Source organism: Pelodiscus sinensis, chromosome 9, assembly GCF_049634645.1.
Source record: "Pelodiscus sinensis isolate JC-2024 chromosome 9, ASM4963464v1, whole genome shotgun sequence".
Classification (NCBI taxonomy): Eukaryota; Metazoa; Chordata; order Testudines; family Trionychidae; genus Pelodiscus; species Pelodiscus sinensis.
In genome coordinates, this window is record NC_134719.1 from 14542614 (window position 1) to 14556661 (window position 14048).

Here is a 14048-nt window from a genome sequence, read left to right on the forward strand (position 1 = left end):
TGATGTTGCACTGCGATTGAAGATTACAAATCCCTTTCTTTTTCCAGAGTTCTCCTTAGCCAGCTCTGTAGTTCACTTTTTTGAGAGCTACCTCCCCTGCTACAAATGGGACAGAAGGTAAAAATTAGGATGTAAGAGACTCATCAACTATCCGATAAGCATATGCTTATTGGATAGTTGACTAGTGACTCTACTACTTGCTTCCCCCCCTTGCTGCCTGTGTCAGAGAGAGGCAGCAAGGGGGGGAGCAGGAGCTGGTGCTGGGGGCTGGTGGGCTTAAAAGCCAGTTCCCCCCAGTACCCTCTCCATGGGGGGAAATGGGGTAGCAGGGAACTAGCAGTGCTTCCAGCTATGAAATGTAGCAAGAGTGTGCTACATTTCAAAAGCAGAAGTTCCACGGGAGCGGGGGGGGGGGAGGCGGCAAGTGGGGGACTCAAGCGGTCCCCACTCACCCCATGCTCCGTACTTTTGAAATGTATGGCTCTCCTACATTTCAAAAGTAGGGAGCATGGGGCTGGCCAGGGACTACTTGAGTCCCCTGCTCACCCCGTGCTCCCTGCGGTGCGTCTGCCTTTGAAATGTAGCAAGAGCCAGTAGGGCTCTTGCTACATTTCAGAGGCAGAGGTGCCCTTATCGACAAATCGAATAGTCGATGCAAATTTCATCCACTATTCGATTAGTTGATTAAACTAAATTTAACATCCTTGGGTACAAAAGGGGAAACCTTGGCCTTCCTAATTTGCTTACCAAGTAATACCACTAATTACTAAATCCTATTCCCGGTTAACTTAACTTTACTTCCAGGATGCTGCAAGAAAGGTGAACAAATTTACCAGGCCTACACCAATTTGCCCTTTCCCCAATGAAAAAATTCCTTCTTGACTCCTAAAATGGGCGATCAGTCAGATCTTCAGCATCTGCAAACACAGCACCACAGTTACCAGTATGGGACAGAAGCTGCTGAAATGGAACAACAAAAGACTCCATGGGACTTAAATTAATGAAAAGGGGAAGTGAGGGACCATTCTATTCCTTCTTCATCAGGTTGGCCATATCTGTCAGGGCTGACAAGAGTCTTCACTGGGCCACGGGGAAGCTGGCTGTGAGCCCCCAGAAAGGCTGGGGCCTTGGGCAGAAGAGGTGAGGACTGCAATTCAGTGCCACCAAAGTTCCAGGGCATGTCAGGTGCTCTGGCAGTGATCTAAAGAGCCCAGGATGTCTGCTGCTGCTGCTGCCGCCGAGGTAGCAACAGCTGGGCGCTCCAGGCCCTTTTAAATCACCGGGCCCCAGGACAGTTTCTCCTATTGGCCCCGATACCCAATGGTTAGATTAGAAATTTTGAGGCTGCATAGTTGTGTGGATAGAATATGAGACTCAGAGTTTGGAGGCTTAGGTCTATGTACAACTTTGCCATGGCAAATCTCTCTTTGCAACTTGGTTTTTCCATCCCTGAGGAAGTGCCTGGCTCACCCATGGAGCTTTACACATGGCTAAGCATTTGCAGTGAAAGAAAAAAGTTACGTTGAAGTGGAAGCTTCTATTTTAAAATAAATGAACAATACTGTGATAGAGAGTAATGGAAGAGTAAATGTGTTATCTCTTCCAGTTGTTTTTATTGTTAGCGCTCAGGCAGTCCCCAGAACTAAAGAGTTTATTGTGTATCCCATCTTTCTTTTGACACTGCATAGCTACGTGTACACTGGCATGATTTTCCGGAAATGCTTTTAACAGAAAAGTTTTCCGTTAAAAGCATTTTCGGAAAAGCGCATCTAGATTGGCAGGACGCTTTTCCGCAAAAGCACTTTTTGCAGAAAAGCGTCCGGGGCCAATTTAGACACGCTTTTCCGCAAAAAAGCCCCGATAGCCATTTTCGCGATCGGGGCTTTTTTGCGGAAAACAAATCTCTGCTGTCTACACTGGCCCTTCTGCACAAAAGTCTTTCGGAAAAAGACTTTTTCCCGAATGGGAGCAGCATAGTATTTCCGCAAAAGCACTGACAATCTTACATGAGATCGTCAGTGCTTTTGCGGAAATTCAAGTGGCCAGTGTAGACAGCTGGCAAGTTTTTCCGCAAAAGCAGATGATTTTTTGCGGAAAAATTTGCCAGTCTAGACACAGCCCATAAGTGGGAAGTAAGCCATTGGTGATAGCACGGCCCCTTGGGCATTCAACACATTGTGTAAAAACAGCAGTAGGTGTCCTGTGGTTTATCCCTCTCCTGCCCCATACGCGACTTTTACTCTGTCCTAGAACAGGGACTGAAGTAATTGCCGTTAAGAAGAAATCGTGATTACTCTGCCACCATAAATTGTTTTGTTGTTAGCTTTTTGTATCACTAAAAGGCCAACATAGAGTAGGGATGTTAATTAACGTTCAAAACGTTAACTGTTTGAACTCTAGGTTTAGCCAGGTAACCCTGGAATTGCCCCTGGATGCTCCACCCCAGCCTCGCTGCAGCCAACAGGGGCTGCTCTGGCTCTGGCCCTGGCCCTGTGATGGACTTGGGTGGCAGGCGCCCAGACACAAGCCATAGGACACAAGCTTTCTCCGCTGAAGCCTAGGGCAGGTAGGGGCTGTCCCAACCCTTCTGCAGCCCTGGACAGAGTCCAGCCAGCGAAGCCGGTTAACTGGTTATCTGGTAAGCAGGCCAATAAGCCACCTGCTTACCAGAAAACTGGTTAACCTGTTACATTCCTAACATAGAATTGCACTTTTGCCAGGTACAATATTGTCAAAGATACTCCTTCCATTTTATCTCCCTTTCATAAAGACTGTGACATTACCATGCAACTTTTGTTTAATCCCAGGGTTTACGACAGGTCCTTTCATATTTAGATTATGAAGCCTAATATGTTGCCCTGCTAATCTTTCCCCCTGTAATCCCTAGAAAAAGCACAGCTGCACTGCAAGCACTAAAATCATGCTATTTATACAGGATCTGTTGTTTTGGGCAGCCTGCTTAGTTCCAAAGATCAACTTTTTGACAGTCCTTTATAATCCGTATTTATAGCTGAAAGATATTTCTGCTGAGCCTTGGACTGTGTAGGTGCAGAATTTTCTGGTACGATGGCTTTCACCTAAGGGCAGTCTGATAACCGTAAAGAAAGGTAAGACAAGCAGAGCTCACGTCTTAATTGTAATTAAACATTTGTCTGGTTTCTTGGTCATTCCTTTTAAGTTTAAATAAACGGTTCAGGATTTTCTTTTTATTGAATGAAATGTTTTTGCGAAGGGCAGTTTGTTTATTTTTTTGACTGCCTATGTGGGAAAACGAGCACATTTGTTTAAGGACAAACTGAGAAGTGCATGCTGAAAACCACAGACATTTTGAATAATATTTGTACAGACTATTATTTAATAGACCGTATAAATATTTCTGATGTGCGGTAGCTCTTTGATCATAAGTACTTGTTTCAAAAGCTGTCCTGTCCCTGCTGCGACTCCTGAAAAAGGAGGCCTTATTACTCTGAAAGGATGTTGGCTCCAGGGCCTGTGTTTGAGTGACTGTGTGGCAGAGTGACACTCAGTTTGGTAGGTTCCCCCCTACCCCATAGCTGGTGTTTCGATGTTTCTGCTTGCAAAGTCCAAGTACTAACAACATCATTACAAAAACCAAAGGCCTTGATTCTCTGTGGCAAAGCTCCACTGAAGCTGAGGCTGTCCCATACAGCAGCAGGAAGCTGCCTGTTTGAAGTCTATTGAAGGATGGGAGGCTTGGGGTAGGGGGGTTAGATACCCCAGGCATCCTCTGTTCATAGTGAAGCAGGGGTTAATTTCAGCTCTGCTTATCTATCTCCGTGTGCTCAAGCAAGAACCCTACAATTGGGGGGATGGTAAAAAGTGAGTCTGTGGCCTTTGGAGGAAAGCAGGGCTCCATTCCCAGCGGTCATAGCAGTGGGTTGAACATCAAGAGGAGCAGTTTTGTTTCCTTTTCAGCTTGTATTTTATTTTGCTTCTTATTATAAACATTATTCCTGAGGAAAAGCTGTTGCTGACTGTGTCTGTTTTTCTGCTGTATCATTCTACACTGCTTTCCTCAGAATCAGGGATAAAATATAGGGCTGTCGATTACTTGCCATTAACTCATGCGATTAACACAAATGAATTGCAATTAAAAAAGTTAATTGTGATTAATCACACTATTAAATAATAGAATACCAGCTGACATTTATTAAGTAGTTGTGGATTTTTTCCTGCATTTTCAATTTTGATTTCAATGAGAACACAGAAAACAGCGTGTACAGTTCTCGCTTTATATTACTTTTATTACCAATTACCAATATATGCATTATAAAATGATAAATAATAAAAATAACGAATAAGTAGTTTGTAATTAAAAAAATAAACTGAGCTCTGTACACTGTATTCTGTGCTGTAATCATAGAACCCATGTCTTGTTCTATTATCAGGAGGTAAGGAGAAGGGAAAAATTGTAATAACAGCTTTCAAGTACCTAAGGTTATCAAGTTCCCTCTCAGGGTACGTCTAGACTACATGCCTCCGTCGACGGAGGCATGTAGATTAGACAGATCGGCAGAGGGAAATGAAGCCGCGATTAAAATAATCGCGGCTTCATTTAAATTTAAATGGCTGCCCCGCTCTGCCGATCAGCTGTTTGTCGGCAGATCGGGGCAGTCTGGACGTTCCCCTGTCGCCAGAAAACCCTTTTGTCGACCGCCCCGTTATGCCTCATCCCACAAGGCATAACGGGGCGGTCGACAAAAGGGTTTTCTGGCGACAGGGGAACGTCCAGACTGCCCCGATCTGCCGACAAACAGCTGATCGGCAGAGGGGGGCAGCCATTTAAATTTAAATGAAGCCGCGATTATTTTAATCGCGGCTTCATTTCCCTCTGCCGATCTGTCTAATCTACATGCCTCCATCGACGGAGGCATGTAGTCTAGACGTACCCTCAGTCTTCTCTTTTCTAGACTAAACAAATCCAGTTCTTTCATTCTCCCCTCATAGGACATGTTTTCTCGTTTTTAATTATTTTTGTTGCCCTTCTTTGGACTTTTACCAGTTTGTCCCCATGCTTCCTGAAATATGGCACCCAGAACTGGGCACAGTACTCCAGTTGAGGCCTAATTAGCTTGAGTAGCGTGGAAGAACTACTTCTCCTGTCCTGCTTATAACACTCCTTCTAGTACATCCCAGAATGATGTTTCCTTTTTTTTAAACAGTGTTACACTGTCGACTCCTTTTACCTTGTGGTCCACTATAACCTCTAGATTCCTTTCTGTAATACTCCTTCCTTTGTGGTCTCTTGCCATACTTCCTATCTTTCCTATTCAGTGGAATAGTTTGCTCTTGTGTCCTTAATGGTGTCTCATTGAAAAACTGTCAACTGCGCTCAGTTGTTTTTCCTCTTAGATTTGCTTCCCATGGGATCTTACTTACCAGCTCCTTGAGTTTGTTATTGAAGTCTATTGTCTTTATTTTGCTGCTCTCCCATCTATTGCTCCTTAAAATCATGACAGCTGCTCATTCATGATGACTTTCATCCAAGTTGCCTTCCACGTTCAAATTCTCAACCACTTCCTCCCTATTTGTCAAAATCAAATCCAGCTTTTGAATAAAAGGACATGTCTCCAATACATCTCACTAGAATTTGTTGGATAATCTGTGTCCCACTGTGTTATATTCCCAGCAGATGTCTGGGTAGCTGAAGTCTCCCATCACCACCAAATCTGTGCTTTGGATGATTTTGTTAGTAATTAAAACAAACAAACAAACCGCCTCATCTTCCTGGGTAGGAGGTCTGTAGTAAATCCCTACCATGGCCTCACCCTTGTTTTTGTCTTTTTACATCATTTTTTCTTACCCAGAGTTTCTCAACAAGTCTATCTCCTATTTCCTTCCCAACGTCAGTCCAAGTGTATATATTTTTAATATGCCAGGCAACCACTCTCTTGTGTCCTGCCTTTCCTTGCTGAGCAAACTGTACTCTTCTGTACCAATATTCCAAGGATGCGTATCATTCCACCAAGTCTCTGTGAGGCCAACTGTGTCATAGTTGAGTTTATTTACTAGCATTTCGAGTTCTTCCAGTTTATGCCCCATGCTTCTCACATTAGTATACAGACATCTAAGATCTTGATTTGATCTCATCCCCCAGTTCTGTCTTGTCTTCTTTATCCCTACTAATGCAGCCCATGCTGTCTCCAATTTCTCACCCTTTTCCTAGGTCTTCATGTTTCTGACTTATTTGTGGGCGTTGGTAACCTTCCCCCACAGAACCTAGTTTAAAGCCCTCCTTACTATGTTAGCCAGTCCGTATTAATGTATGCTCTTCCTCAAGAGGTGCTAAGAGAAATCAGCATATTGGAAAATATAGAAAACACTCAAATATATTTAAAATAAACGGTATTTTATTATTGTTTAACAGTGCGATGAATCAAGTTTAATTTTGAATTGCTTAACAGCCCTAATAAAAATTGATTTTTCAAATAAAAATTGGACTCTTTATTTTACATGAGATTCTTTAAACAAAATGCGGGTTTATTTATTAATGAAAAACTTCTTAAAATTAAATTTTAAATGACAGTCAGGACCTGAACCAAATTGTCCGCAGATCACATTCCAGTCAGCCCTGCTACTCCACCCTGTCTCCCCCGTGGACCCCACATGGTGTGGACACTGCAGTAACTTGATCTAAAGCATGAGCTTCTCCAATTATCACCTCTAATATCATTAGCTCACAGACATTTACCTTCCCTCCACCCCCCGCATCCCCTTTCTGTTCTGAAATTTGATTTGTCCTTTTCATATGTGTTCTTTTTTTTTTTTTTTAAATTGTATCATTTGGTATATATGGTTGTGACAATTTTCTTCCACTATTTGATCTGAGGAAGTGGGTCTGGCCCACAAAAGCTCATCATCTAATAAACCATCTTGTTAGTCTTTAAAGTGCTACATAGTCTGGTGTAGCTGAAGGAAAATACAGGACTAACACGGCTACATTTCTATCACAATTCCAGCTATGTTATTCATAGAGCTGGAGTTGCATTCCTTAGGTCTATTTACTGTGATAGTGGAGACCTATTCTCAGAGGGTATGTCTACACTAGCCCCCTACATCGATCTAGGGTGGCTAATGAGGGCGACCGAAATTGCAAACGAAGCGTGGGATTTAAATATCCCGTGCTTGATTTGCATATTCCCGGCCGGTCGCCATTTTAGAAATTGACTAGCCCGAAGTAACTGCCCGCGTCTGTACGCGGCAGCGAAATGGGATTCCTAAATAAAGCCCTAACTCGAATTAGCTGGTATTCCTCGTTCAGTGAGGTTTACCAGCTAATTCAAGATATGGGTTTATTTCGGAATCCCGTTTTGCTACCGCGTATAGACGCGGGCAGTTACTTCGGGCTAGTCAATTTCTAAAAGGGCGACTGGCCGGGAACATGCAAATCAAGCGCGGGATATTTAAATCCCGCGCTTCGTTTGCAATTTCGGTCGCCCTCATTAGCCTCCCTAGATCGATGTAGGGGGCTAGTGTAGACATACCCAAAGAGATAAGGAATTTGACTTTCAAGAGTCTGCTAATTGACTTACTCTAGGGCTGTGTCTAAACTACATCCTTTTATCGATAAAGGGATGTAGATTAGGCACGTCAATATTGCAAATGAAGCCGGGATTTAAATATCCCGCATTTTATTTGTATAATGGCGGCAGCTGCTTTTTTTCTAAACAGGGCTTTTTTGAAACCCTCTCCCCCCCAGCAGTTTAGATGGGGCATTTTCGACAGAAATGCCCCGTTTCTAAAGATCCTCTGTGCCTCACTTTTTTTAGGATCCTGTACTCCTCATTTTTTGAGGAGTACAGGATCTTTCGAAACGGGGCATTTCTGTCGAAAATGCCCCATCTAAACTGCTGGTGGTTTTTTTTTTTTTTAAAAAGCCCCGTTTTGAAAAAAAGCTGCAGCTGCCATTATGCAAATGAAGCGCAGGATATTTAAATCCCAGCTTCATTTGCAATATACACGTGCCTAATCTACATTCCTTTATCGAAAAAGGGATGTATTTTAGACACAGCTTAGGTGGCTGTCAATCAAATTGGAGAAGTCAAATAGTATTTGGTCATAGACTGTAATCTATATTGTATAGATAACTGAATAATCTGTTATTCACATGGCCACACGCATGTACTTTGTTTTGTTGCTTAGTAAGGGAAAAAGGTAAGTAAGACATTATATGGGTTGATTGGGTTCCATTTTTCAAATGCTTGTGGTGAGGATCCTTTGCAAAGCTATAATTTTAAGTGCTGAGTAGTGATGTATGATATAGCTTAATTTTCTAACATCTGTTAAAGTTGTCTTCATTGTAGCAAAAAAAAGTTAAAGATCTAAAATCAAGGCTGCCATATATGGAAGAGGAATAAAAATGATAAATAGTGGTAGAGTGTGTGAATTTCCATATTCTGTAAAAGACCTTAAAACACCATTTATCTATGTTAAAAGTAAAATCCAATTAGTTTTCTCATGGTTTTTACCCTTTTTTTTTTTTTTAAATGAGTCAGCAGTCAGAGACAATGCCAAAATAAGGCGGGGGGAGGGGGGGAATCCATGAGATAATATCAAGAATAATATAGTTAGTGATTTTTGTTAACAAGTACTTATGAACATGTGCTGCTAACTTTCTAAACTTTGTTTTAAGAAAGCAAGTGGGAACATTATCTTTTGCAGATGATGCCTAACAATCTGATCAACAGTCAAGGAATAAGTTGCAGAGCAAGATGCAGATTCTTGTAATGGGCATCCCACAATTGGTGTAGCTGTAGTAATAATTACTAGAATCAGTGAATATGACTTCCGTAATCAGAGATATTAATCTTTGTCATGTGGCTAGGGCCAGGAAGTAAAATCAGGTTTCTTCCAGTATGCTTAGGTATCAGATGGTTGTAAGAGTAGACCAAAGGCGTATCGTTACCATTATTGTGGTTTACCAGTCTTCACCTGAACAACTGTTTTGCATAGGAAGATCACTGTTCAGTAGAGCCTGTGTTCCTCCTGACCAGAAGAATTTGAAAACCAGCTGCAGATAGTGGGGCAGATGGTTCCCAGTCATTTATTTGAAGTCTTAGCGACTTTTCTTTGGGCATTTGTAAGGCATTAGTAAGGCATTTGATACGGTCTCGCATGATGACTTTAGTAAGGCATTTGATACGGTCTCGCATGATATTCTTATTGATAAACTAGGCAAATATAACTTAGATAGGGCCACGATAAGGTGGGTGCATAATTGGCTGGATAACCGTAGTCAGAGAGTTGTTGTTAACGGTTCTAAATCCTGCTGGAAAGGGATAACAAGTGGAGTTCCTCAAGGGTCTGTTTTGGGACCCGTACTATTCAATATCTTCATCAATGATGTAGATATTGGGATAGAGAGTACTCTTATTAAGTTTGCAGATGATACCAAACTGGGTGGGGTTGCGACTTCTTTGGAGGATAGGGACATAATTCAAAATGACCTTAGCAAGTTAGAGAAATGGTCAGAGGTAAACAGGATGAGGTTTAATAAAGAGAAATGCAAAGTGCTCCACTTAGGAAGGAACAATCAGTTCCATACATACAAGATGGGAAGCGACTGTCTAGGAAGGAGCATGGCGGAAAGGGATCTAGGGGTCATAGTGGACCACAAGTTGAATATGAGTCAACAGTGTGATGCTGTTGCAAAAAAAGCAAATATGATTCTAGGTTGTATCAACAGGTGTGTTGTAAGCAAAACTCGTGAAGTCATTCTGCCGCTCTATTCTGCACTAGTTAGGCCTCAGCTGGAGTACTGTGTCCAGTTCTGGGCGCCACATTTCAAGAAAGATGTGGAGAAATTGGAAAGGGTGCAGAGAAGAGCGACAAGAATGATTAAAGGTCTAGAGAACATGACCTATGAAGCCAGGCTTCATGAACTGGGCTTGTTTAGTTTGGAAAAAAGAAGATTAAGGGGGGACATGATAGCGGTTTTCAAATATCTAAAAGGGTGTCACAAGGAGGAAGGCGAAAATTTGTTCCTCTTGGTTTCTGAGGACAGGACAAGGAGTAATGGGCTTAAAGTGCAGCAGGGGAGGTTTAGATTGGACATTAGGAAAAAATTCCTAACTGTCAGGGTGGTCAAATATTGGAATAAATTGCCAAGGGAGGTGGTGGAATCTCCCTCTCTGGAGATATTTAAGAACAGGTTAGATAGACATCTGTCAGGGATGGTGTAGACGGAGCTTGATCCTGCCTTGAGGGCGGGGGGCTGGACTCGATGACCTCTCGAGGTCCCTTCCAGTCCTATTATTCTATGATTCTATGATTCTATGTCCTCACTTGCCACACCAGAGATTGACATTCTCGCATTTGATTTAGCGGGTCTAGTATAGGCACATAAATCGAATGCTGAGGGCAGCTCTGGCTGGCGCCAGGGAGTAAAGGAAGCCAATGGGAGTGTTTGCTTCCATTGTCCTTCTGCAGTGGGGACGGGACCAAGCTCGGCTTAAGGTAAGCCAACTCCAACTATGCATTCTACATAGCTGGAGTTGTGTACCTTAAGCCGACCTTCCAGGTCTAGTGTAGACCTGGCCTTCGAAACCAAGCACGCTGATTGGTGGGGCCCTACCAAATCCATGGTCCATTTTGATCAATTTCACGGTCAAAGGTTTTTTAAAAACCATCATTTCATGTTTAAAGTTTTTTTCAATCTGAAATTTCAGTGTTGTAATTGTGCTACTGGCCGAAAGGGAGTTGAGGGGGGTCAGAAGGTTATTTGTTCATAGGGAGGTTTCAGTATCAATACCTTTGCTTCTGCACTGAAGTTGGTGGCGAAACTCTCTTCAGAGCTGGGCAGCTGGAAACTCTTGGCTGTTAGCTGGGATCTCTGCCTTAAAGGCAGAGCCACCTCCAGCACACAGAAGTAAGGATGTTCTGTTATGGTATTGCCACCCTTACTTCTGCACTGCTGCAGCTGGGGCAGCGCCTTCAGAGCTGGGTGCAGAGAATTTTATTGAAAGCAAATGAAAACTAATCATCTATGATGGTCCACTTTGTGTTTGGATGGATTTTAAGATGTTGATTTTAATTGATAGAGCCTTAAATGCCTGGGACTTGCGGATTGCCTCTTCTTTATGCCAAATTGCCTCATCTGAGTTCTGAGGGGTGGTCAGACTTCTCACCTCAAGGGGAGCTAGATATGCAGCTCACTCTGCCAGCAGCATTACTTCTTAAGGTTGCTTTCCTACACTCCAAGATCATTGATCGGTTGACTTGCTGTGCATACTGCAAGGTAGGGATGTTAAATATCGGTTAATTTAATAGTTGAGTAACCTCATGAATTTTTATAGGTTAGTTGACTATTTTACAGTCCCTGGGGCGGGGCTGGCAGCTGCTGTATCAGAGGCAGCAGTACAGGGTGCCAAGAAGGACCTGGTCCACAAGGGGGAGCCCAGTTTAAAAATCAGCTCCCCTTCTGGACCAACTGGCCATTGCCCCATGCTGCTGCCTCTGAAAAAGAGGCAGCAGCGTGAGGTGGCAGCAGCCCCTGTCTAAGGGGGGGCGGTCTAAGCTCCTGGACCCCGCATGAACTGGAACCGATCCAGGCGGCCTGCCCACCTGGCTCATAATACACTTTAAATGCAGAGCTGCAGCAGGGGTAGGTTCTGGACCTGGCAGAAGCCAGAACTGAGCCGGGCCACTGGCCAACCAGCAAAAAATTTACTGGGAAGGGAAATGTGTGTAGTTTATAGCATTAACCTATAAGCTTTTGCTTATTGGTTAATCGACTACACTATTACATCCCTACTGCAAGGTTAATCTGTTTCGTTGGGCATCTGCGGAGCATGGGGGAATAATAATCTCAGGTGGATTGGCCTGGTGCTTTGTGGCTGGCTTGTTCTTAAAGGGTCTTGTTCTCTGTATTTATAAAACTGGTGGTGTAGTTCAGTGACAGCAGGATAACGGGAGGTGTTGAGTAGGAGGCATTTGTGAAAGGGAGTGGAGCCAGATGAATACGGGCTGGACAAGCAGGCAAGACATGTTTTTGTGGGGAAAATGCACAACACCAAACAAACAACAAAACCATGATTGCTAAAATGTGGCAAATGTATGAGGAGAATTTTTTTGAGCTGATTTTCTTTTTGTGGTGTGTACGTGTAACTTTTTGGTATTTTATTGTGACTGTACATGTGACTAGTAGTTTTGTTTTCTGCAAAATGAAAAATTTCACTCTTAATCATGAAGGTTTCTCTGGTGTGATACATTATTCAAATAGGCAACTAAAAATTCAGCTGCCTATCTGAACCTTGGAGCCATTTAGTTTAAACTATTATTTGCAATTCTGTCAGCTTGGCTGAGATAAGTGCTTGCCAAATTGGAGGAGTGGTCACGTTCCTTTCATGCACACTTTTGTTTGCAAAGTTAAAGGCTCCTTTCCAATGCCACTAAAGCTCAAGTACAGGAATGTCTGCAGAAGAACAACACAAGCCTTATGAGGACTGAAGAGCCAAATTCATTTAAAAATTATAGCGAAGACTTTCAAAAATTGTTCTGCTTTAATACCAAGCAGTCAAAATACCTACTACCCAGGATCTGCAGTTTGTTTTATGGGGCATAGCTTTTCTTCATCACTGTAAACATCATCACCACAATTATTCATGTGTAAAATGCCAGTTTGTTTTTCTTCTTCCTTTACAGACTTGTTGAAAATGCAGAGTAAGAAGCAGGATCCAGTAAATTATTATGTTGGGATTGATGTTGGAACAGCAAGTGTTCGTGCGGCTTTGATAGACCAGTTTGGGATGATACTGGCACATGCAGATCAGCCAATTCAAATGTGGGAACCTCAAACTGACCACTATGAGCAATCCTCTGATGACATCTGGGCTGCCTGTTGCACAGTCACAAAGGTATATGCAGTGGATTAAAAACTTGAAGGAATGTATGCTGCAGGCAGTATTTAAACTTCTACAGGTTGGACCTGTCTAGTCCAGCACCCTTGGGACCTGACAGGTACCAAATGAGAAAATTTGTTGAACCACAGGAGGTCAATATTTCCTCGCAACATTACCAACATTTCCATTGCTTACGGGGCTCTTAGGGGTAAATTGGAGCTAAATAACAGCACAGAACACTGAGAGCCAGGACTGGTGACTGTAAACCAACTTTATGGAACAGTGGGAAACCTGGTCACACCCATGCTAAGTGGACATCTGGCTCACTAAAATCATGCCGGACCATGGATGTTTGCGTGCCAGACTTGAGGGGTTCAACCTGTATAATGAGAGTCAGTCTTAATGGTCAGTGCCATCTACCTCCCCTTCGGTGTGTGTGCTCTACTGTAAAAAAACCCAAACAAAACCTTTTTGCACCAAAGTACTTGCTAGATACAGATGATGTAGCCTCTTCGACACTATCCTTATTTCACAAGGGAACTGGAAGACTGGAGAGGTTGCATGACTTATCCAATGTCACCCATGAATCTGTGAAACATTTGGTAATAGAACCAAGTGCCCTGATCCTGCGCTATTTTAAATCAGTGGGAGCTTCACCACTGACTCACTTCAGTGAGCATACGATCAAGTCCCAGATTTACTGATTCATTGGTCAAACCCTTGGGTGGGGAACCTAAGGCCCCCTGGTTTGCCTGGATCCAGTCCCTGAGACATGGGGCTCCCCTCCCAGCCGGTTCATGTGTTCTTCCTTCTGGCCAGACCCCACACCCTAAGCCTGCTTCCTGGCAACTTCCTCCCACACACTGAATTCCTCATTTTTGGCCCCACCCCAGAGCCTAGGGGAAGGCCACAAAATCTATTAGCCACCCTAGGGCATGTCTATGTAGGAAATTATTTTGCAATAACTAAATTCAGTGTAATAAGTCCCAATTTAACAAAATTGAAATAGCATGTCTCCACTGCAAGGAAGCATCAAAATTAGCCGGAATTATTTCAGAATAGCACGTCAGCACTGATAGGAGCTGCTTCAGTCTTAGAGCTCCCGGAAACATTCCTGGGAGGGCACTAGGTGGGTGGAGATTTCCTGTGGCTGCTTGGTCAGGCAAGCTGTGACGTGCTTTCAAGGGC

General features: G+C 43.2%; 1 protein-coding gene across 10 annotated transcripts in view; it reads left to right on the plus strand.

Moving 5' to 3' along the window:
- Window positions 1-14048, plus strand: part of FGGY (FGGY carbohydrate kinase domain containing) — a 318624-nt gene that overhangs the window by 108043 nt on the left and 196533 nt on the right. For 7 of the 10 annotated variants that reach the window (XR_012905874.1, XR_012905875.1, XR_012905871.1 and 4 more), the window contains exon 2: window positions 12664-12875. The exons of 2 other annotated variants lie outside the window; for them this stretch is intronic. Coding sequence is in view for 2 of the 8 variants with exons in the window: in XM_075936090.1 (XP_075792205.1) it covers window positions 12675-12875 (201 nt within the window). In the remaining 6 variants the exon portion in view is untranslated. Of the gene's footprint in view, window positions 1-3010; window positions 3108-12663; window positions 12876-14048 lie in introns of all 10 variants that reach the window. One more of the 10 variants, XR_012905873.1, reaches the window with a different exon arrangement.